General features: G+C 40.6%; 2 protein-coding genes across 6 annotated transcripts in view; both read left to right on the top strand.

The window, feature by feature from the left end:
- On the top strand, positions 1-11790 carry LOC309657695 (uncharacterized protein). The gene is made up of 2 exons (XM_082455519.1): positions 1-5190; positions 8715-11790. Exons 1-2 carry the CDS (start codon positions 2800-2802, stop codon positions 11103-11105), a joined length of 4782 nt encoding a protein of 1593 aa, XP_082311645.1. The 5' UTR covers positions 1-2799; the 3' UTR covers positions 11106-11790.
- A 2291-nt stretch (positions 11791-14081) lies between these two features.
- Positions 14082-25482, top strand: part of LOC309657110 (protocadherin beta-4) — a 121103-nt gene continuing 109702 nt past the window's right edge. For 2 of the 5 annotated variants that reach the window (XM_082454153.1, XM_082454154.1), the window contains exon 1: positions 14082-23652. In XM_082454153.1, coding sequence (XP_082310279.1) covers positions 21369-23652 — 2284 coding nt within the window. In that variant the 5' untranslated portion in view covers positions 14082-21368. The remainder of the gene's footprint in view (positions 23653-25482) is intronic. The other 3 variants (XM_082454155.1, XM_082454157.1, XM_082454156.1) reach the window with 3 other exon arrangements.

The following is a 25482-nucleotide window of genomic DNA, read 5'->3' as shown; positions in this document are numbered from 1 at the left end:
CTTTTGAGTACTTCAGAGTGCCTGTGCAAATCTCTGTCTTAGCACTTATTACTCACTACAGTAATTATCGCTTTACTTTCCTTCTAGGCTGTAACCTCTTGGGGTTTAAGTACCAGGCTTTATTCCATTTTATATCCCTAATGCCTTTCACAGTGCCTGAAATTAATCTGTGTGTAATAAACACCTGCCGATGAATTTAAAAACTCAGTGAATGTACAGCCAAACGACTGGCCTGTCTAAAATGGAAGAAATCAAATTCAAGTCACTCTCAAAAGAAATTGTACAGCTGACTGATAATAAAGCCGTATACTAATTAAAAAGTGTAATTAGCTAAACCAAAAGTCGGAGAAGTAATTTAAACTATCAGGAGGTAAGAACTGTGCCACTAGACCACGTGACACGAAGGTGGATTTTTTTTTTTTTTTTTTTTGACAGTTTCTGAGGGAAAGCGCTGTACAAACCAGGTTTTCAGTTCAGACGCCTGGCGGCGCTGCAGGCTAAAAATGGAGGTGGAGCCAGGCGCTTGCCACAGACTCCATTTTAGAAAAGACAAAACTGAGAGGGGCTGGGGGTCGACGCGCCTTGGAAAACGTCGGCAGCAAGCTGAGATTTTAGACCTTTCTTCAAACAAATGGGAACTAGATATATGTTGATGTTATCCCTACTGGACGACTTCCGAAGGCTTCTTTCATTAAAGACAACGCAGTCAAAGAAGCTATGCTGGAAACTGAGAGAAAATCTGGCAGAAAAAAGGCAAGTGGTGAGTTTTCCTTTTCTTCCTGGGCGTAGCGTAAACAGTCCAGGAAAAGGAAGGCTGCTTTTTATAGCCGGTTCCTGGAGATTTGGCCTTGCAGCGGAAAGGGGAGTGTCTGCGTAGCGGCGGGCAGACAGACCTGAGCAAGGTGGTTTCCAAACTGACCAAAGATTAGTGAGTAAAGGCTCTTCTGTGGGTGGATCTAAACTATTAAGAGATCAAAGAATATTTTAGATACGCCCACAGAAGAGCCTTTCCTCCCGAATAGGAAGCCAGACCTATAGAAACTATACATTTCCAAGTGTTACCTGTAAACTTTTTTGTTTTCTGAGAAAAATCTATGAATCTGAGATGTTGCCCCTTTGAAAAATTCTTGTGAATGTTTCAGAATGTGCATGGGGATGTGCCTGAGATTTGGTTGAATTTTCCACCATTGGAAACCACACAGGGAGTTTAATTTCACAATAATATGCGATGCAATAGCGGGGTAAGTAATTTTCCCATTCTTGGGGGAAAATCACTGGATGAAGAACAACCTATGGTAAGTTTAACTCTCACAGAAGAGAATGGTGGGTATCAACACTAGTCTCAGACCTCCAAAGGTCCAGATCGTGACAATCAGTGACAACCTTTGAGATGCATGCTCTTCAGCAACCTGGTTGTCAAAGCCTGCTAAAGATTTAATCTCAGTACATTAGGGAGCTGTTCACAGAATTCTCCAGGCTCGCTGAATTCTCCAGTCTCACTGAATTCTCCAATCTCTAGTGCATACTGACCACACATTTTAAATACCACTCATATCTGTGCATTATAAACATCCACTGCAAGAAAATTACCAGGCAACTTCATGGCTACATGGCAAACATTCAGGCAATTTACATAGGAAATAGTTTCAGAAATACCTTTCTTCATATAAAAGATGTTGGATGACAATTCCATAAAATTGGTGATGTTGACACTTACCTGCTCATCCTACAGTACTTCCAGAAGAAGACTTCACCTCTTTAAGGATTATCTCAGAACTCTGGAATAAAAAGAAAATGCCTTGGTCCTTCCTTCCAGAATTTTCTTTCCATTGGATGTAAAAAAAAAAATCCCCATGCTCTGCCAACCTAATGCAAGACAGAGAGATGGGAGATACATCTCTTTAACATCACTTTATCTCCAGTTAAATTAGGTTCTTTGAAGCTAAAAACAAGACAGTATGTGGAGACAGCTATCACCCTTGGCATTCTTGCTTTTTGGGCTCTGGGTAAAAAGTAGAGGAAACACCCCCTTTCTGAATAATGCTATAGTTGTTGTTTTATTGCTCTATCTTCAGTAGTGTTTTCTCTTCTTCTGAAGCATAGCTAATTGTTATAGTCAACAAGTACCAATGCCTTAGCTATTTTTATCTTTTGTTTACCTATAAGACAACTGATCTGGACACTTCAAAAAATTCAGTATCAATAAAATACAGGGGACTGTTCTAGAATAAATAGATGTAATACCAATACAATCATGCAACTTGGTTTAAAAACAAATTTTCTAAGACATTCCTTATGTCAAGTGGTTAAGAAAATAAGTGCATTTGTAAAAGGAATTCAAGAGTGAATATGAATTCTTAAGTTGAAGAAAACTGGGGGAGGATAATGGAAGGATAATTTTAAAAAGTTATTAGGGACTGGATTTTAGATAATATGGAATTATTGTTACTTCGGTACATTGAGAGACACTACTTGAAAATATTCCATTTAGATTGCCATCAGTCTGAAAGAAAGGATTGGGATTTCCTTTATGTTTTGGAAAAAATAAACACTCGGAAAGGACGCAGGGTGGCGCTGCAGCATTAGAAGTAGAAGGAAGAAAGCTACCAGTCTGCGCTCCTCTAGCCAGATGCTCTGCTAAAGAAGCAAGCAGGAAAAGGAGGCTTTCTAAGGCAGTTGCTCCGGGAAATCAGGGCCCTAGGCATCTCCACTTATCCCAGTGTCTGAGTGATACTGGGAGATAGATCAGCGACAACGTGAATCCGAGCTGGGGCAAGTTTGCTGGGAGACGAGAGAGCGATGGAGGCAGGAGAGATAAAGAAATGCTTTCTGAAACAAAGGCAAGTCTTGATATTCTTTGTTTTGCTGGGCATAGCTCAGGCTGGTTCTGAGCCTAGGCATTATTCAGTGGCTGAGGAAATGGACAGTGGCTCCTTTGTGGCCAATCTGTTGAAAGACTTGGGGCTGGAGGTAGACGATCTAGCTGCTCGGACCCCCCGGGTCGTTTCCAAAGGGAAAAAAATGCCTTTGCATTTTGATAGGCAGACCGGGGATTTGTTGTTAAATGAGAAACTGGACCGGGAGGAGCTATGTGGCCCTACCGAGCCCTGTGTACTACCTTTCCAGATGTTACTGGAAAATCCCTTGAAGTTTTTCCAGGCTGAGCTACGGATTAGGGACATAAATGATCATTCTCCAGTTTTCCTAGACAAAGAAATAATATTGAAAATTTCAGAAAGTATCACTCCTGGAACTACTTTCCTAATAGAGCGTGCCCAGGACTTAGATGTAGGAAGGAACAGTCTCCAAAGCTACGCAGTCAGCCCCAATTCCCACTTCCATCTTAAATTACAAGACAGTTCCGACGGCACAATATTACCACAGCTGGTGCTGGACAAAGCACTGGATCGAGAGGAACAGCCTGAGATCAGATTAACCCTCACAGCGCTGGATGGCGGGATTCCACCCAGGTCTGGGACCGCCCTAATCCGCATTGAAGTCTTAGACATCAATGATAACGCCCCCGAGTTTGCAAAGCTGCACTATGAGGTGCATGTCCTAGAAAACAGCCCCATTGGATCCCAGGTTGCCATTGTCTCTGCCAGAGATTTAGATATTGGAACCTATGGAGAAATATCTTATGTACTTTCCCAAGCATCTGAGGATATTCGGAAAACATTTGGAATAAATGCAAAATCAGGAGAACTCCTTTTAACACAGGAACTGGATTTTGAATCTATTCAGACTTATACATTAAATATTCAGGCGACAGATGGTGGGGGCCTTTCTGGCAGTTGTGTGGTGTTTGTCCAAGTGATGGATTTGAATGACAACCCGCCGGAACTGACCATGTCAACGCTTATCAGTGAGATCCCAGAAAACTTGCAGGAGACCGTAATTGCTGTATTCAGCGTTTCAGATCCTGACTCAGGAGACAACGGAAGGATGGTTTGCTCCATCCAAGATGATCTTCCTTTCATTCTTAAACCCTCTGTTGAAAATTTTTACACTTTAGTCACAAACACAGCCCTGGACCGAGAAACAAGATCCGAATATAACATCACCATCACCGTCACAGATATGGGGACACCGAGACTGAAAACCCAGCACAACATAACCGTGCTGGTGTCCGACGTCAACGACAACGCCCCCGCCTTCACCCAGACCTCCTACACCCTGTCCGTCCGCGAGAACAACAGCCCCGCCCTGCACATCGGCACCGTCCGCGCCACAGACAGAGACGCGGGCGCCAACGCCCAAGTCACCTACTCGCTGCTGCCGCCCCTCGACGCGCACGTGCCCCTGGCCTCCCTGGTGTCCATCAACCCGGACAACGGCCACCTGTTCGCCCTGAGGTCCCTGGACTACGAGACCCTGCGGGCGTTCGAGTTCCGCGTGGGCGCCGCCGACCGCGGCTCGCCCGCGCTCAGCAGCCAGGCGCTGGTGCGCGTGCTCGTGGCGGACGACAACGACAACGCGCCCTTCGTGCTGTACCCGCTGCAGAACGCCTCGGCTCCCTGCACCGAGCTGGTGCCCAGGGCGGCCGAGGCGGGCTACCTGGTGACCAAGGTGGTGGCGGTGGACGGCGACTCGGGCCAGAACGCCTGGCTGTCGTACCAGCTGCTCAAGGCCACGGAGCCCGGGCTGTTCGGCGTGTGGGCGCACAACGGCGAGGTGCGCACGGCCCGGCTGCTGAGCGAGCGCGACGCGGCCAAGCACAGGCTGGTGGTGCTGGTCAAGGACAACGGCGAGCCGCCGCTGTCGGCCAGCGTCACGCTGCACGTGCTGCTGGTGGACGGCTTCTCGCAGCCCTACCTGCCGGCCCCGGAAGCGGAAGCGGCGGACGCGGCGCCGGCCGCCCCGCTCACCGTCTACCTGGTGGTCGCCTTGGCGTCGGTGTCGTCGCTCTTCCTCTTCTCGGTGCTGGTGTTCGTCGCGGTGCGGCTGTGCAGGCGGGGCGGGGCGGCCTCGGTGGGTCGCTGCTCGGTGCCCGAGGGCCCCTTTCCGGGCCACCTGGTGGACGTCAGCGGCACGGGGACCCTGTCCCAGAGCTACCAGTACGAGGTGTGTCTGACGGGAGGCTCCGGGACTTCCAAGTTCCTCAAGCCGATTATCCCAAACTTCCTTACTCAGGATGAGGAGAGGGTTAGTGAGGCAAACCCCAGTTTCAGGAATAGTTTTGAATTCAGTTAAGTTTGAATAAGGGTCTATGATGCCTAGTCTCAGTTAAATTGTGGAAAGTCCTTTTTTACTGCCTTGCCCATTGGAGTTGTTTTCTTTGTATTTGAAATGTAACCATCTTATTCCAATTCAGTGCATGTTACTGGTGTTTCTAGATGTGCTGCTCTGTGGTATAATGAATGCAAATTTTCTTTCTTTTCTTACTGTTAATATCACTGTAACTTAATTCGATTTAATGTGTGAAAGTATATTTTGTATTTTCTGAAGTCGTTAATTTTTAGAGCACTTTTTTTCAAAATTCATCTTCCACAGTCCCTAGGTAATTTTTGCAGTCCTACATTTTTGAAGGTTTGCAATAAGTACATAGGGTTATTCTTTTTTCCTACCCCGAATATTTGTGTTTGTATAGAGTATTCTCTTAGGCTAGTTTAACTTCCTTCTTGTGAACTCACATTGGCTAAAACCATTAACATAGGTACATTCATGAATAACAAAGCACCCCTCACACTTTTCTAAATATATACTTCCTTAAAATGTTCATACCTGATAATTATGATTCTTTAGAGATTGTGAAAACCTTGACTGTTGGATTCTACAAATCGTTCACATTAAAAGTCTTCAATAAATCAACTACCAATATTCTAAAATGTAGTTAAATAAATAGCAATGTCCAGTCATTTGCAGACATGCTAATTATTCATGCTTTTTATTAAAAATTTTAAAATCTCTGATTGTTTCAATCCATTTAAAAATCTGTTTTAATTATTTAAAACCATCTATTCTTTGAGTACTTCATTAAAATCCAAAAGATCTGAGAGAGTACATGTCTTTGTCCATGACCAAATTTTAGAAACTTCATATGTAATTTGGCATTGCATTTTAAAAAAACATCTGAAGCATTTATGATTCAATTGGAAATAAGCCCATGGAAAAAATATTTATCTTGGTTTGCTCATTCTATTTTTTTTTTCGCTGACTACTTCCATTTTCCCCCTTTCAGTTTCCTAGACTTTTCAATGCTTTTTTGTTTCCTTTTTAGTGCTTGAGTTATGTTTCTCAGTAGCTCTCCATTTATTGCATGATTAGCACAATGACTGCAAGACTAGGTTCTTCATAAAAATTTTAAATGACTGATTGAAGGAAAGAAATGTCTTTATTTCATCTGTGATATACTGACACTCAAATACATTAAAATACTCACAGGACAAATTTTGCTGGAATTAAATGCTCTCTGATTTAATTTTTGGCTATTAACAGAACGTCACTGTTATTCAAACATTATGCAGTTATCAGTGCTTGGTGTCTCTTTCCTTCAACATATTTTTCCTTTTTCTTTTTCTGCTTAATTTTAATCTTCTCTCCTGCCCACTAGCTTAAGGAATCCACATGGGGAAATTGTTTTCAATTTTATGATTTATATTTTCCTTCCATAATTCCTTAAATGATTCATTTAACTTTCTTTATTATTTATTTCTTGCAGTTCAATTTCTGATCCACACATTAAAACAGAATTTTAATTTTTAATGTTCTTCAAACTATCTTTAAATTTTTATATTATTTTATGTTTATTTGAACAAACTATACTATTAAAATTATAATATAAAATTTAAAGGTCTCATTTTGAGTTTAGCATTCATATAGAGAAGTATCTTGGTATCAAAGGTCTTTGATCCACCAAATTATTACCTGTAGGATCTTGAATAAGTCATATAATTTCTGTCCCCCTGGAAATGATAACAGCTATTTCAATAGCTTGCAGTTATGTCCAAATAAGATAACATAAGGATAAGAAGTGTAATTTTGTTATTTTTAGTATCACTAATATTAAGAGTAAATTTAATAAATGGTCCTTCATATAACATTACTTATAATTGTGAAGAAGCTATATTGAACACATGATATTTGTGCTGTTTCACTGCTCTGCCCAAAACCTTGAAATAGCTTCCTTTCACTCTTAGAATAAAATCCAGCTACCTATTATTTGGCCCCTGCCTACCTGTCCAGCCTTCTCTTCCCACTTACTCTTTTTTTTTTAATAGGTGATATTTATGTTTCTCTTTTTTTTATAAGTCTATTTGTTTATTTATTTTTGGCTGCGTTGAGTCTTCGTTGCTGCGCGCCAGCTTTCTCTAGTTGCCACGAGCTGGGGCTGCTCTTCGTTGTGGTGCGCGGGCTTCTCATTGTGGTGGCTTCTCTTGTTGCAGAGCACAGGCTCTAGGGCGCGCGGGCGTTAGTCCTCGCCATGTGGGATCTTCCGGACCAGGGCTCGAACCCGTGTCTCCTGCATTGGTAGGTGGATTCTTAACCACTGTGCCACCAGGGAAACCCCCCACTTACTCTTGAGACACTAAACTTTGGGTACACTGTCCTACCTTCATTATCTAGAATAGCTATGCTTTACTGTCCCCAGGCCTTTGCATTTCTTATATATGGAATCTTCCCATTTTAGTTTTAGCCTGGCAAACTTCTTCTCATCCTTCATATTCCAGATTAAATGGGACATTTTTGGGAAACTTTCTGAATCCCCCCCATTAAGTTAGGTCTGCATATTGTATACTTCCGGTGCACTCATTATACATTTCCTATAATAGTACTGTTTAAACATCTGTTTAAATTCTGTTCACCCCATTAGATGGGAAACTATATAAGATATATAGACATAGCCTGTCTTATTACCACAATACATCTAACTTCTACAAACGCAATAAATATCGGTTTCCACAGGTGAAATACAGTTATGCAGATTAAAGAGTTAATACAGATGAAACCAGTAATCATAGAATTACTGTGAAATAGGAAGAGGAGAAAGCTCTGTGTTCCTTGAGTGAGTGCAAAAATGTGGAAGGAATTAGGCATTTGTGGTCTCTGGATATATCCCCTGACATGATTTATTATAATTTTTTATCACCTTGCTTGAGGTCGTCTTTTCATAGCATTTTTCTGACTATAAATGCAACTCGTGTGCATTTTACAAAATTTGGAAAATAAAGAAAAACACAAGTAGGAAAACGAAACTTCATCACTTAGAGCAAAATCTTGTAAAAATTTTTCTGTAATAATTACAGGAGGTGGGGTGAGTAGCTCTAGCAGGTGTCCACTCCCGCAAAATCATGGAAATGGGACTCTACCAGGGACAGTCACTTCTTTTAGATAAGAGCGCATTTCTTCTCCCTAGATTGTGTTTATTTAACCCATATAACAGAAGAAATTCCTACAGTAGCATCAACTCGGTTTGATAAAAGAGAATAAGCGATTAAAAAAATCAAAACAAAAAGCCCAGCAAACATCACCTTCTCCAAGATTTTGAAACTGTGAGCGAACGCACGGTGGCGCTGTTGACTAAGAAGGAGGATTAAACCGCAGGCACTGTGTATACTCTGTAACACACCAATTCAGTGCAGTAAACTAGGGGTTGTGAGCCGGGGCAGATTTTTAAGCTAGCAAATCTGAGACTCTGGTAAGGATTATTCGCTAGGTTTTCTTCAAAGGTTAGGAGGCAAAAGACTGCGTTTCCCAGTGCTGTTGGAGGCTAGCTTGACAATATTTCTCGGAAGAACATGGCAGAAAATGCAATGGAGGCCGGAGGAGAGCGCTTTCTTAGACAAAGGCAAGTCCTGTTTCTCTTTGTTTTTCTGGGTGGGTCTCTGGCTGGGTCCCAGTCGAGACGCTACTCTGTGGCTGAGGAAAAAGAGAGGGGGTTTTTAATCTCCAATCTAGCAAAGGATCTGGGGCTGAGTGTACGGAAACTGGCCGCGAGGGGGGCGCAAGTTGTGTCTAAAGGGAACAGACAGCATTTTCAGCTCAACCATCAGACCGGTGATTTGCTCCTGCATGAGAAATTGGACCGGGAGGAGCTATGCGGCTCCGCAGAGCCATGCATACTGCATTTTCAGATATTACTGCAAAACCCCTTGCAGTTTATTACAAATGAGCTCCAGGTCATAGACGTAAATGACCACTCTCCGGCATTCTCTGAAAATGAAATGCAGCTGAAAATCCTAGAAAACACTCCACCAGGAACAATAATTCCTTTGGGAAATGCTGAAGACTTGGATGTGGGAAGAAACAGTCTCCAAAACTACACGATCACTCCTAATTCCCATTTCCACGTTCTCACACGCAGTCGTAGGGATGGAAGGAAGTACCCAGAACTAGTACTAGACAAAGCGCTGGATCGTGAGGAGCAGCCAGAGCTTAGGTTAATGCTCACTGCGCTGGATGGCGGGACTCCACGGAGGTCTGGGACCGTCCAGGTTCACATCCTGGTCTTAGACATAAACGACAACACCCCAGAATTTACACAGTCCCTCTATGAGGTTCAAGTTCTAGAGAACAGCCCCGTTAACTCTCTTATTGTCACTGTTTCAGCTTCTGACTTAGATACAGGAAATTTGGGGACAATATCATATGCATTTTTTCATGTTTCTGAAGAAATTAGAAAAACTTTTCAACTAAATCCAGTTACTGGTGATATCCGACTAATCAAATATTTGAATTTTGAGGCGATCCAAACTTACGAGGTGGACATAGAAGCCAAGGATGGTGGAGGCCTTTCAGGAAAATCAACAGTGATAGTTCAGGTGGTTGATGTGAACGACAACCCACCAGAACTGACCTTGTCCTCAATTACCAGCCCTATCCCAGAGAACTCGCCAGAGACTGTGGTGGCTGTTTTCAGTGTTTCCGACCTAGACTCTGGAGACAATGGGAAAATGGTGTGTTCCATCGAGAACGATCTCCCCTTCATCCTGAAACCATCTGTGGAGAATTTTTATACCCTAGTGTCGGAAGGAGAGCTGGACAGAGAGATCAGAGCCGAGTACAACATCAGCATCACCGTCACAGATATGGGGACACCGAGACTGAAAACCCAGCACAACATAACCGTGCTGGTGTCCGACGTCAACGACAACGCCCCCGCCTTCACCCAGACCTCCTACACCCTGTCCGTCCGCGAGAACAACAGCCCCGCCCTGCACATCGGCACCGTCCGCGCCACAGACAGAGACGCGGGCGCCAACGCCCAGGTCACCTACTCGCTGCTGCCGCCCCTCGACCCGCACGTGCCCCTGGCCTCCCTGGTGTCCATCAACCCGGACAACGGCCACCTGTTCGCCCTGAGGTCTCTGGACTACGAGGCCCTGCGGGCGTTCGAGTTCCGCGTGGGCGCCGCCGACCGCGGCTCGCCCGCGCTCAGCAGCCAGGCGCTGGTGCGCGTGCTCGTGGCGGACGACAACGACAACGCGCCCTTCGTGCTGTACCCGCTGCAGAACGCCTCGGCTCCCTGCACCGAGCTGGTGCCCAGGGCGGCCGAGGCGGGCTACCTGGTGACCAAGGTGGTGGCGGTGGACGGCGACTCGGGCCAGAACGCCTGGCTCTCGTACCAGCTGCTCAAGGCCACGGAGCCCGGGCTGTTCGGCGTGTGGGCGCACAACGGCGAGGTGCGCACGGCCCGGCTGCTGAGCGAGCGCGACGCGGCCAAGCACAGGCTGGTGGTGCTGGTCAAGGACAACGGCGAGCCGCCGCTGTCGGCCAGCGTCACGCTGCACGTGCTGCTGGTGGACGGCTTCTCGCAGCCCTACCTGCCGGCCCCGGAAGCGGAAGCGGCGGACGCGGCGCCGGCCGCCCCGTTCACCGTCTACCTGGTGGTCGCTTTGGCGTCGGTGTCGTCGCTCTTCCTCTTCTCGGTGCTGGTGTTCGTCGCGGTGCGGCTGTGCAGGAGGGGCGGGGCGGCCTCGGTGGGTCGCTGCTCGGTGCCCGAGGGCCCCTTTCCGGGCCACCTGGTGGACGTCAGCGGCACGGGGACCCTGTCCCAGAGCTACCAGTACGAGGTGTGTCTGACGGGAGGCTCCGGGTTAAACGAGTTTAAATTCCTGAAGCCGATTCTCCCTAGTGGTCTGATTCAAGACACTGGGCAGGACTAGCGCAAAAAGGCAATTGCAAGAATAGCGTAGGTTTCATTAACAGAAGAATCAAAAAGTTGTCTGGCTACGAATGCTTTCTTTTAAGTCATTTTAAGTCAAGGCTCTTGAGTTGATATAGTATTTTGTTTATATATTGATTTTACTTTCTATCTAGTTAACCCTGCATGTTCTTTTTTCATCCGCTTCCTACCTTTTCAATCCAGTATTAATGCCTCTTTCTTTTTCTAATAGGTGAGTAAAAATAAACGCATTATCTTTTAATGATGATTTCAAATAGGTTTATTTAAGGTAGTCATTTCAAATTCTATATCCAAAGCAATGTAGAGAGAGTTCTGAACCACCAATATTATAATTTACCCTATTGAATATAGTCAGGTAATATTCTTTATAATACTCCTAAAGCAGCTTTGTCTGTGGTTAATGAAGTAGATAAATAAAAATGTTTTAATATGTACCATTTTAAGGTGTATCATCCTTTAGAGGCTTAGTACTCAAATAAAACTTACACATATAATTCATTTTCTGTTTTGACATTTGCAATTAATATTTCAACATTGTATATGCTTATATTGGCTAAAAATGGACAAAAATGTAGATTAATAGGTCAGATTACTCTTAGATTTGCCTAAAGTGTATTTATGATGGATGACTGAGAAAAAAAATAAAACATAGGCATTTTGAACAACTGATCGTGCTTTTCCATTTGGCATGAAAAGATTATTTAATAAGTATTTGGTAGAATGACAATTTGTTTTTTAACTTCTGAGATGTATTATCAACCTGAGGGCCATTTTTTAAAAATCTCAAGAAAGTACATGTATATATGTTCTCTAAATGCTTTATAGCAAAAGTGGTGTCCCATCCGATCCTACTTTTAAAAAATTAATACCTACTTGGCATTTATATGGTGATATATGAAGGAAATATTTTCTTTGTTTCCTCTCTTAGTTCCCTCCTTCAGATTTCAACCTGACATGATTTAGGATTATGTATGGTCCTTCTGGGATAAACACTGCCCAACCACATCAGCATTCTACCTCCTATAGAGTAATTAAAAGAAGATTAGAAGAATGGGAAGTTCTAAAGGGGAGAGAGCAATATCACTGTGAAAGTCTAAATTAACTACAGCTAAGAATAAACTCTTGAAGCAACCAAACATCAATTTTTATGTCTATTTTGAATGAAATAGAAAAAAACCTTATTTTAAAGTACAAAACATTTAGTCCCCAATTAAAGAATCTGATTAGGGAAAAATAAAATTTCTCCTCATAGGTATTTTCTCATCCAGAGGCATAGAACTTTCCAGGAATTGAATACTCATGACTAGAAGAAAGAGAACTGAAGTTTCTCAAAGATTTTGAAAATTCTCAAAAGAGAAAAAGAATGTTGTTAACTAGATGTTAACTAGACTTATGTCATCATTTGCAATATGCACAAATATCAAATCATTGTGTCACAACTGAAACTAATATAGTGTTACATGTCAGTTACAGCTCAAAAATTTAAAACCCCTACTGACTGACTGTAAAAAAAACCAAAAAACAAAAAAATTTAATACTGACATGTCTTCAATCACACATAAAGTTATAATCATATTAAAATGGTGTTATTTTATGTATGAGAGTCAAATACATGAATCCTTATTAATCAGGGGAAAGACAGTATTTCCTTTCACTCATTAAGTACTTTATAGAGATACTGAATCTGGCTCTTTGGTCAGATTTTTTTTTTCTTCTTTTCATACTTAGCTGAATTTTCATGAAGATCAGAGAAAAGGCAAAGAATTCTGATCAAGACTTCTCTGTATTTGTCTGGCTTAGTTCCAGGTCGTATCAGAACCAGGGAAGTTTTCAACTACAGAAAATATGGAGGCCAGTTCTTTTTTGGCCTATATGGTATATGATTTTGGAGTCAAATTGGAGGCGCTATATAACCGGGGAGTTATTTAGACCCAGACATAAGAAGAACAGATACTTAATAATATCTTAGTTGATAGATGCACTGAATTCACATATTGTTGAGAAGTGATCAGAGTTTAGTAAAGCCAGAAAAGATCATATGGACTAAATTTGAAGATAGGAAAAAATTATACCTTACTCTTGGACCCAGACATAAGAAGAACAGATACTTAATAATATCTTAGTTGATAGATGCACTGAATTCACATATTGTTGAGAAGTGATCAGAGTTTAGTAAAGCCAGAAAAGATCATATGGACTAAATTTGAAGATAGGAAAAAATTATACCTTACTCTTGGTTCAAAGTTGCTTTTATTTCTTGGCTATTGGAAACCTTTTACCCTTTTATTTGAAGACAACTTTCAGAAACTTCTTTATCTGGATATTTTATTAAGTACATGACAGGGCACTATATGTATAGTACTAACTATCTTTGCCACTTTTTGGAATTACCCCAACTGAAAGTCTAGCACTAGGTAAAAGTGATGAGTTTCTACATTCAAAATAATTTCCCAGTAGTTTTTCTTTTAAAGGATGGACAAACTCATTACTGTGAATTATTTCCAGATTGATCTCTTACTAATATTCTAATCTAGCTTTTAACACTGAAAGGCAAAGAGATGAAAATGAACTTTAAACTTTTATGTAGAGTTGTTAAAAGACTAAACTATATTCAAATATCACTCATTAAAACTAGTGAACTAACTTACCACAGTTTTAATAAATCTTCCTTAATCCTTAAATATGGCTTCCTTGCAAATGGGGACTTTAAAAAATGACAGTTTTTAAAAATATATCCCACTACTCTATTTTGCTTCTTAGAGTAGACTGTTATATGTTTTAAAGCTGGCAACCTATTAGGCATAATTCAGTTATTTCTATGTCTAATCCTCATGTTCTTAGCCAATAGCTTGGTTGATCATAGATTTTAAAATGTAAACTAGGGACTTCCCTGGTAGTGCAGCGGTTAAGAATCTGCCTGCCAATGCAGGGGACACGGGTTCGAGCCCTGGTCTGAGAAGATCCCACATGCTGCGGAGCAGCTAAGCTCATGAGCCACAACTACTGAGCCTGCGCTCTAGAGCCCACGAGCCACAACTACTGAAGCCCACGTGCCTAGAGCCCGTGCTCTGCAACAAGAGAAGCCACTGCAATGAGAAACCCGCACACCGCAACGAAGAGTAGACCCCGCTCGCCGCAACTAGAGAAAGCCCGCGCACAGCAACGAAGACCCAACGCAGCAAAAAATAAATAAATAAATTTATATAAAAAAATAAAATGTAAATAATTTTCCTTCTCCCTCTTTTGGTATTGAAGACTGTTGATGAAAAGTATATCAGTCTAGTTCTCGTTCTTTTATCTGTAAACTTCTTTAAGATTTTTTCTTTATTCTTGGTGTTCTGATATTTGCTAGGTGCAAACCTGAGATTCACCCAATATACTGAATTTTTTTAAATTAACTATAGTTTTTTGTGGGCTTTTTTTCCCCCAAATTTCCATTTGGCAGGTTTTCACAACAATTTGTTCTTTTTTTTTTTTTTTAAACAATTGCCAGTTCCTTCTTTTTTGTTGGAGGAAATTAAATATCTTTTACTTTTAAGTTCTTTCCATATTGTTCCAATCTCTGTTTCTTCTGTATACATCTTTTATTTGTTGAGTCTGTTTTCACACTGTTAGTCTTGTTAGTTGGTGATATTTTATTGAGAACTCATGTTCTATTGGACGTTTCCCTCATACCAGTACTGGTTTTGGTAGTCTTGCGAAGGGAGGAAGGAGTCTCAAAGTGGTTACAGCCTCAGGCTCTACAAATCCAAGCCTTAATTAAGGAGCTTAGCTCAACTTTGCCACACACAGGTAGAAGTTCTGGACCAACACCTAATGATGTGTTTGAGCTGGGCCCCAGTCTCCCTTGGGTGGCACTGCTCTGCATTTGCTCTATGAAGCAAAATCTTAGGGACTGTCACCCTCTGCTTCTTGACTGTCATGATGTCTGATAAGGCTATAGACATGAGAGCTAATGAAGACATCATTTACTTTTCAATCTTTAGAGTAAACAAGCTGATTTAATCTTAGAATAAAGCTGATTTTGAGGAAAGTGAGTTGTAACTGAAGTAATTGATACATGAGAATTACCTACAGGGAAAAAACATGGTCTTGATTAATATGCATGACAGTGCTGCATATGGTGGTCCTGGATGACGCACCCAACTTGCTGGATGACAAAGAAAACCCACTGCTAAGCAATCCTATATTGTGTACTGAGTTGGTACCAGGTAGAACAAGGTGGTATCCTGGATGGTGATGAGCTAGAACTCATGACTATTTTTTCAATGACTCAGAGCCTCAAAGTACTTAATGTTTAGCACATGGACCCACAACCTGGAAGTATAGAGCACTGAAGCATATCTAGGCTCCTAAGAGATAGACACAGCCAGGCACAAGCTTGTGCTGTTATTAAAGACAACTAGAAGCCACCTTCTATTTGGCATAATCATGCTATACCTGGTCTAGGACCTATCCCAGCCCTACCTTCCGTTCCTTGAACCACCCACAGAAGTTTACTCAAGCCAACATATGCTCTATCCTCTTGATCACTAATTTGATTTAGCCATCTTCCTCTTTCAGTTCTCTCTGCTCCTATTCAATGATGCTTAAATGTGGAGGATGAACAGGGAGCCTTCAGTGGACTGCTGCTCATAAGGCCACCTTCTGAGCATTCTGGGGATGTGAACATCACTGGGACTTAGTTCCAGAACTACTAATATGAGAGGTTTCTGACTGGAATATCAGAGACAAATGGGTTCAGATTTTTGAAGTCAATAGTGTCCAACTAATATGGGCTGTCCATGAGGAAAGACTTTGATGAGAAACTCAACTTCTAGAAAAATTAGAAGTTTATCAAAAATTAAAATTGTCTTCTCTAAATATTGTCTTTTGAGGGGTTTTTTCCCCTTATATTTATCTCTGGGGAAATGGATTTCTTCATCCTGAATGTTTCATCCTATTCAACAAGACTTAATCAGTAGTCAGAAAACTTTCCGCAAGGAAAAGCCCAGGACTAGATGGCTTCACTGGTGAAGTGTACTGAACATTTAAAGAATTAACACCAGGGACTTCTTTGGTGGTCCAGTGGCTAAGACCCCACGCTCCCAATACAGGGGGCCCAGGTTTGATCCCTGGTCAGGGAACTAGATCCCACATGCCGCAACTAAAGATCCCACGTGCCGCAACTAAAGATCCTGCATGCCGCAACTAAAGATACTGCATGCTGCAATGAAGATCCTGCATGTGGCAACGAAGATCCCGAGTGCCACAACTAAGACCAGGTGCAGCCAAATAAATAAATAAATATTTTTTAAAAAAAGAATTAACACCAATATTTCACAAACTTGTTTAAAAAAAAAAGGAGCAGGGACCACTTCCCAATTCATTTTATGAGGCCAGTATTACCCTGCTGCCAGAACCAAAGATAACACAAGGAAAGGAAATTAAATACCAATATCTCTTGTGAATATAGGTACAAAAAATCCTCAACAAAATACTAGCAAACTGACTCCAGCAACATGTGAAAAGGATTATACAACATGACCAAGTGGGATTTGTCCCAGAAATACAAGGTTGATTTAACATATGAAAATCAATCAATGCAATATACCATATTAACAGAAAAGGAAAACCATACAACCATTTCAATAAATGCAGGAAAAGCATTGTACAAAATACAACACCTTTTCATAATAAAAACACTCATGAAACTAAGAATAATAGGGAATATCCTCAACTTGATAAATGGCAACTATAAAAACCCACAGCTAACTTCACACTTAATGGTGAAAGACTGAAAGCTTTCTCCCTAAGATCAGAAACAAAACAAAACAAGGATGTTCTCTCTCACTGTTCCTATTTAACATTGTACTGGAAGTTCTAGCCAGAGCAATTAGACAAGAAAAGAAATAAAATAATTCAGATTGGAAACAAAGTAAAACTATCTCTGCAGGTGACACGACTGTGCATATAGAAAATCCTAAGGAATCCACAAAAAAACTACTAAACTTAATAAATGAATTCAGCAAAGGATACAAGACCAATATACAAAAATCAATACTATTTCTATACACTAGCATTGGACAATGCAAAAATGAAATGAAGAAAACATTCCATTTACAATAGCATCAAAAATAATAAAATACTTAGGAATAAATTTAATAAGTGCAAGACTTGTATGCCAAACACTATAAAACATCAGTGAAAGAAATGAAAGAAAACCTAAGTAAATGGAAATTGTTCATGTGTTGGAAGATTTAACGTTGGTTTACATATTCAACTGAATCCCTATCAAAATCCCAGCAGGCTTGCTTTTTTTTTTTTTTTGCAGAAATTAGCAAATTGAAGGTAAAATTCACTTGGAAATGCAAATAGCCAAAACAATCTTGAAAAATAACAACAATAAATGTTTGAATATTTTGATACATTAAACATACAAATACTATTTTTAATTTAGTATGTACTACAAAGAATTATTAGAAATTATATTGGATTTCATCACAAATTTCTAAGGCCAAACACTCTAATTATTCAAATATCTCCTTTCTAAATTTGCATTTCAATTAGTGTGATTTTTTAAAACATCTTATAGCTTCAGTTTAGCTATAAGATATTAAAAGGTTAAAAGATATTAAATTTTAGTTTGCTTTTACCAGTGACAAGTATTGTTTGCTTTACAGTTATTTCATTTGAATGGCCAGCTGATGAATCTAATTTATCTATTTAGTAGAAAATTCCAAAAGATAATTCCTTTTATAAGAGTTTCTAGTAAAATCTACAAACCATTTATAATTACCAATTATCAATGCTGCTTAATATTTTGAAATAATACTATTTGAAGTGTGATTTCAGTAACTAAAAATACTAGTTAAAATCTAATATATATTTCACCAATTTATCTCTCCTTTCAACAATTATCACTTAATATCCCTCTGTACTTTCCCCCTCCAAGTTAAGAACAAAACAGCCCTCAAGTCATCATGAAGTTTAAAAAAACATTCTCTCATTTTTTTTTTTAAAACAAGTGAGACTACTCAAAACTTCAAAGTATGTGTTTAGCATTTGAACTTTAGGACTTCTTGTATTCAAATTCCTTTAAAATGATTTTTATCTTTCCCTCAATGATATTTAAAGTTCTTGCCTATATTTTACCAGGGAGGAATTAAAACTGATATTTAATTACCAGAGTATGCCTCTAACTATTCTATCTCTCTTTGTGTATTCAAAATGGAAGAAATGTTTTAAATATTGTGCTTCAGGTCTGGCAACCAATTGTGTAAGTTGTTGTATGAATCCTTCAGAATGGATAATGCAGTTTTCCTGACTGGAATGGAATGGTTTCGCAGGTGGTCATTCTCTTTATCATTAATGCCTCTTCCATGCAAATATAATAGTTTTTTTCTGATAAGTTTGGCAGTTTGGCAAAATAATCCATGATCCAATGTTAAACTATCATCTTAGGCCACCTTTCTTGATTTTAACTTTACACCCTGATAATAGTTCAAAAGATCTATACATAGGTATTTATTTATATATACATATATATGTGTGTGTATATACATATATATGGATATATATTTAAGGCTACAGGGAATTCATTATTCATGTCACTCTTAGTTTTTTTTTTAAACCTAATTAATGATCTCAACAAAACACTCTTAGTTTTCCTTTCAATTTCTAAATTTTGTAAGCACCTCTTTTTGCTGGTACCTATCTCTAAAGGGAGACAAACTATTTAAAAGATTCTTATATTAATTGAAAATTTGAATACAAATATATTTCACCTATGATATCTGTGTACCCAAGGCAAGGCTGAAGTTTGGATCTAAATTATCTAAAAAGTTGTTCACCTCTCTAATTCCACTTAGTTAGATCAAAGAATGGATTCTGGAGCCATTCTGTAACAGTTTGAATCCTACCTTTGCCATTTCACATGGTGCGCGACTGTGGGCAGATTATTTAAACTTTCTATTCCTCAATGTCTTTGTCTATAAAATGTGCCCAATAAGAGTGCCCACCTCATAGGGTTGTTTGAGGGATAAAATGAGTTAGTGTATGTAAAATGCTTAGAATACTATCTGGCATATAGTGACACATATATGTTAATATTACCTAGATTTCATTTGCTTTGGATTGACAAAAGGGATTGAAAAGAGCTAATCTGCAACACTATTTCTATGTCAGCATATAGGAATAAGTAAACAAAATCTAGTTTGAATTTTGTCCTGAACTCTTTAACTTGAATCTAACTAGAGCTCAGTTAATATAGTATGAAACAATTTTTTGTTTCATTCATGAAATTTGCTTTCCATTTATATCTAAAATAATATTCTTTCTTTTTTCTTTTCAGTATGTTTATTATTATTTTTTCATTTCACTTAATGTTGATATATATTTCTCCGATTTGCCTTAAACATGAAAGAAAATTCTACAGCATATTAATATTACTATTATTGCTATTACTAGATCTCTTACAACAGGAATTAACAGAGCTAGAATAAAAGTAAATTTATTTGAACAGTGCTTAGCGTGTATTATACTCTCATCTCTCAGAATTCTTTATTCAGTGTCAGACATGTTCATGGCTGAATGCATGATCTCACAGTAATCTTCTAATATAGGTAGAAATATGATCATTAGAGTGGGTTAATTAATTTATCCAAATGATATTTACTGAATGACTACTATAGTACAGGCTTCTTTCAAAAGTAATTTTTCCTGGGACTTCCCTGGCGGACCAGCGGTTAAGGCTGCACGCTTCCACTGCAGGGGACACGGGTTCGATCTCTGGTTGGGGAATTAAGATCCCGCATGTGCACGGCATGGCCAAAAGAAAGTAAATAATAATAATAATCTTTCCTAATACTTTCTATCATTATCAGAATCTAAGATTACTGACATGATTTTAAAATAATTCAATAAATGTGAATCATAATTTATGAAGTTAATTAAGTAATTAAATTACAAGTTATTTAAAGAGGAGAAATCCCATATGTACCAAGATAAGTGGTACTCCATTCAATATACTAATTGTAACCAGTAAACTGATTAACTGTGTCTCAGTTAACTTACTGTATCAGGGAAATCACAATAGCTGCATGCTGCACTGAAATCTATTTTATAAACAAGTCTCTCCTCTTCACCATATATAAGTAGACAAAGCTTGAGGTACCCTTTGCTCACACATTAAAATGTTTTAAATCACTGCTTCTTGTCTTCCCGCAAATTGGCTAGTCAAGGAATGTGATATCTGGGCTACAAAGGATCAATGTGGTAAGAAGCAAACTCATTATTAAATACAGATATCTAGCTAAATCAGCTTAAACTTAAAGCCTTTATCTTAATCAAATTCTATGATTTTCACTCAGTTTTGTCTTGATATTATCCTGATAATAGTCAAGTAGAATAATCAAGTCCTATCACCCTCTGAGCTTCTGTTTCTTTATCTGTAAAAATCCTTTCATTTCCTCTCTGGATCTAAGAATCTGATTCTAATACTATTTGACCTCCTTAATATTTTAATGTGGGTTCACACTGTAAAAGGACTTATAACAAAGCAAGATGCCTCTTTATTCAACTGTATTACTATTTGCACACCAGTGTAAAAAAATAGAACCTAAGACCAGGTGGTACAGAACACCTTACACAAACTTTTTGCATCATCATAAATTTCTCACATACTTGGAAATAAACAGATAAAACTATTATGAATTGTAATTTTATAAGAGTTTATCTCCCCTGGTTAGATTATGACAAAAGGGAAATGGAGTTCTTTAAGTTCCACTTGTAAGGGTATGGGGAGAGGAAGATATCCCCTTGCTTTGTGCTCACAATTATTCTAGCTCATGCAATGTAATGGAATAACCTATACCTTAAGCCATTTAATGGAATAACAAAACTTGTAAAAGTTCTATACACTTTTTTAAACGGCTTACATTTGGACACTTTCAAAATAGGCTGACTTGAGACTACAGTATTAGCTTCTCAATCAGGACGCAGGGTGGCGCTGCCGGCTAAGACTGTGAATAAAGAGCCCTAAAAAGCTCCCGTATCCCTTTGTTGCCAGACGAAATCAACACCACACAGAAGAAGCTTTGCCAGCAGTGCTGGGTTACCAACGAGTTTGGATAGCGATATACTAAACGACTTTAAGATTAAAGGCAACTTTGTGAAGATTCTACCAAGCAAGAAGTCAGAATTTAATACCTCGGGTCTTTTTGTGGTTGCTGAAGGGATTGGATGTAAGCACTCTGGCTCCAACATGGAGACGCTAGAGAGAATTCAACAGAACAGGCAAGTGATGACCTTTATTTTGATGGTATTCTTGTCTCAGGCTCACCCTGCGCCTATTCGTTATTCTGTGCTGGAAGAAACAGAGAGCGTCTCCTTTATAGCCCATTTGACCAAGGACCTGGGCCTGGGAATTGGGGAGCTGGCCGCCCGGTCGGCCCAGGTGGTGTGTGACGATGACAAGCAGCGCTTGCTGCTAGATCGCCAGACTGGAGATTTGCTTTTGAGGGAGAAACTAGACCGGGAAGATTTATGTGGCCCCGTTGAACCCTGTGTGTTGCATTTCCAAGTGTTCCTGGAAACTCCGGTGCAGTTTTTTGAAGGAGAACTATTAATCCAGGACATAAATGACCACTCCCCAGTATTCCCAAATAGGGAAATGCTCCTGAAAATACCGGAAAACAGCCAGCCAGGGACTGTTTTTCCGTTGAAATTAGCTCAGGATTTGGATGTGGGCAGCAATGCTCTTCAAAAATACACTATCAGCCCCAATTCTCATTTTCACGTTGTCACTCGAAATCATAGTGAGGGCAAGAAATATCCAGATTTGGTGCAGGACAAAGCACTGGATCGAGAGGAGCAGCCTGAGTTCAGCTTAACCCTCATGGCGCTGGATGGTGGATCTCCACCTAGGTCTGGCACCAGCATGTTACGAATCCTGATCATGGATGTCAATGACAATGCTCCTGAGTTTGTGCACACTCCATATGAGGTGCAGGTTCTGGAAAACAGCCCCCTACACTCCCCAATACTTACTGTTTTAGCTAGGGATGTAGATGCTGGAAACTTTGGGACTGTTTCCTACGGCTTGTTCCAAGCATCAGAGGAAATTAAACAAACTTTCTCAATAAATGAAGTCACAGGAGAAATCCGACTGACAAAGAAATTGGATTTTGAACAAATTAAATTTTACCACGTGGAAATTGAGGCTACAGATGGAGGAGGCCTTTCCGGAAAAGGCACTGTAGTCATAGAGGTGGTAGATGTGAATGACAACGCCCCTGAACTTACCATACCTTCACTCACCTGCTCCATCCCAGAAAATGCTCCTGAGACTGTAGTCTCCATCTTCCGAATTCGAGATAGATACTCCGGAGACAATGGAAGGATGGTTTGCTCTATTCCAGATAATCTGCCATTCATTCTAAAACCGACTTTCAAGAATTTCTACACCCTGGTAACAGAGAGCCCGCTGGACAGAGAGAGCAGAGCCGAGTACAACATCACCATCACCGTCACAGATATGGGAACCCCCAGGCTGAAAACCGAGCACAACATAACCGTGCTGGTGTCCGACGTCAACGACAACGCCCCCGCCTTCACCCAGACCTCCTACACCCTGTCCGTCCGCGAGAACAACAGCCCCGCCCTGCACATCGGCACCGTCCGCGCCACAGACAGAGACGCGGGCGCCAACGCCCAGGTCACCTACTCGCTGCTGCCGCCCCTCGACCCGCACGTGACCCTGGCCTCCCTGGTGTCCATCAACCCGGACAACGGCCACCTGTTCGCCCTGAGGTCCCTGGACTACGAGGCCCTGCGGGCGTTCGAGTTCCGCGTGGGCGCCGCCGACCGCGGCTCGCCCGCGCTCAGCAGCCAGGCGCTGGTGCGCGTGCTCGTGGCGGACGAGAACGACAACGCGCCCTTCGTGCTGTACCCGCTGCAGAACGCCTCGGCACCCTGCACCGAGCTGGTGCCCAGGGCGGCCGAGGCGGGCTACCTGGTGACCAAGGTGGTGGCGGTGGACGGCGACTCGGGCCAGAACGCCTGGCTCTCGTACCAGCTGCTCAAGGCCACGGAGCCCGGGCTGTTCGGCGTGTGGGCGCACAACGGCGAGGTGCGCACGGCCCGGCTGCTGAGCGAGCGCGACGCGGCCAAGCACAGGCTGGTGGTGCTGGTCAAGGACAACGGCGAGCCGCCGCTGTCGGCCAGCGTCACGCTGCACGTGCTGCTGGTGGACGGCTTCTCGCAGCCCTACCTGCCGGCCCCGGAAGCGGAAGCGGCGGACGCGGCGCCGGCCGCCCCGCTCACCGTCTACCTGGTGGTCGCCTTGGCGTCGGTGTCGTCGCTCTTCCTCTTCTCGGTGCTGGTGTTCGTCGCGGTGCGGCTGTGCAGGCGGGGCGGGGCGGCCTCGGTGGGTCGCTGCTCGGTGCCCGAGGGCCCCTTTCCGGGCCACCTGGTGGACGTCAGGGGCACGGGGACCCTGTCCCAGAGCTACCAGTACGAGGTGTGTCTGACGGGAGACCATGGAACTGGTGAGTTCAAATTCCTGAAGCCAGTATTTCCCAACCTCTTGGATCAGAACACAGAGAGAGAAATTAAAAGAAAGCCCCAACTGCAGGAGTAGTTTTGTTCAGTTAAGTGTCGTATTTGGTCAAGTGAGCCTCTCAATTTTGTTAAACCTGACTCACATTGCGATACTTTCTCTTGAGATTGTATTGTTGTATAAATATGTATATCACTATTGCAAACTTATGCATGTCTCTGTGCTAAATCTTACTTTTATTAATATTCATTGGATTTAGCATTTTTAGTTACACTTGATATTATGTATTTCTCCATATTTGACCTTCTCTTGATTAATCTTTCCATAATTATAAATTACTCAAGTAGTGTAAGAAGAAATTTTATTTAAAGGAACTTCTTGGTTAATGTCTTTTCAAGGAAACATTTTAAAGCTTCTGTGTAATCTTACATTTCTATATATTTTTGGTGTTTGTCTTTACCACATAGCTTAGCTTTATATTTGCAAGGCCAGAATGTTTGAAATTCTTTGTAGCTACCTAGACCTTTCTTGTTCACTATTCTACCAGGCTATGCCCCCCTGAATAGCCACGAACATATAAATTAGCATACTTGTTTCTCCCAAATTGTACCTAAACATGCACTTTATTAAATTATTGATACACTACAGTTGTGACCATATCCCATTGTGAGCAGCGTATATGCTAGAGATTATCTTGTTTGCTACTTACATAGCACATTGTAATTGCTCCATAAATACTCACTGATATTAAAATAAAAATTATTCTCATTTATAAATAACAATTAAAGAGAAAATCTTATATAACTTGGTACCACTTCACTAAAATAAAACTAAGTCACTGCTTGGTAAAATACTTAAAATCTTAGAACCTTAAGTAAACCCTAAATCCTTTAAAAGGACTCAAGAGGTAGAGGGCATATACTTTCTTGTCCTTCCTTTTGCCCTATTAATAGGAGTTCAAATGTAGTTTAATGGATGCGTTTTTCTTGGTTTTCCTGCAGCTTCTCTGCATGTTTCAAAAGAGAATTTCTTCTCAATTTTGGTTATTATGTTCTAGTCTGATTGCTCATTTTAAGTTACTTTGCAAACATGGGCAACTTTTATGAACAAAATGATGATTTATTTTTGATCTCCAAGTCACCTTGTTTTGTTCTTCAATGTAGCTTTTGGGTATTTTGCATAAATTTACTTTTTCAATTATGCTAACTTTTAGTAGTAAGAAATAAGCATTGTTTTTTCTTTTAAGACAACAAGAATAGAAATAGAAATTAAGATAAACTTACCTGAATTATAATTGTTTCATGTTGTGTTCATTAAGCCAAGCAAGACGATTATGTGGTTTCCAACTAAATTTATATGGATGAAATTATAAGACCAGTTATTGAACTTTCGGCACAATGTGAGTAATTAAAGAGCCTGCTTTATAACCTAAGTATTTATTTTTAGATCTCGTATCATCCTACTGGAATTTAATTACTTGCATCTTTCTCTGAATTACATTTTTTCTAAGGATATAATGAAATAAAAAAGGAAAATTACTGTTTATTATTGAAACATAGCTTTTAGCCTTCGTCCAATCTAATACTTGAAATTAGAAAGTGATAAAAATGAGAACAAAATTAAACACAAACAAATATATAAGACATAAATACGGTAGTCAACTTTAATGACTTCTGCATTTACTGTTAGATATTTAAATGAAATAGTTTTTATGTATGACAAGAAATGTGATTGAAGTTTTCAGCAATATATTTCAACATTATGAAAATCTAAGTTCATGTTTTTGTTTATGCCAGGAAAGTCCAATTTGTATAATCAT

This window comes from Balaenoptera physalus (genome assembly GCF_965194825.1).
Source record: "Balaenoptera physalus genome assembly, chromosome: 3".
NCBI classification, from domain to species: domain Eukaryota; kingdom Metazoa; phylum Chordata; class Mammalia; order Artiodactyla; family Balaenopteridae; genus Balaenoptera; species Balaenoptera physalus.
The sequence above is the reverse complement of the archived record's forward strand: the minus strand, read 5'-3'. Positions and strand labels throughout refer to the sequence as shown.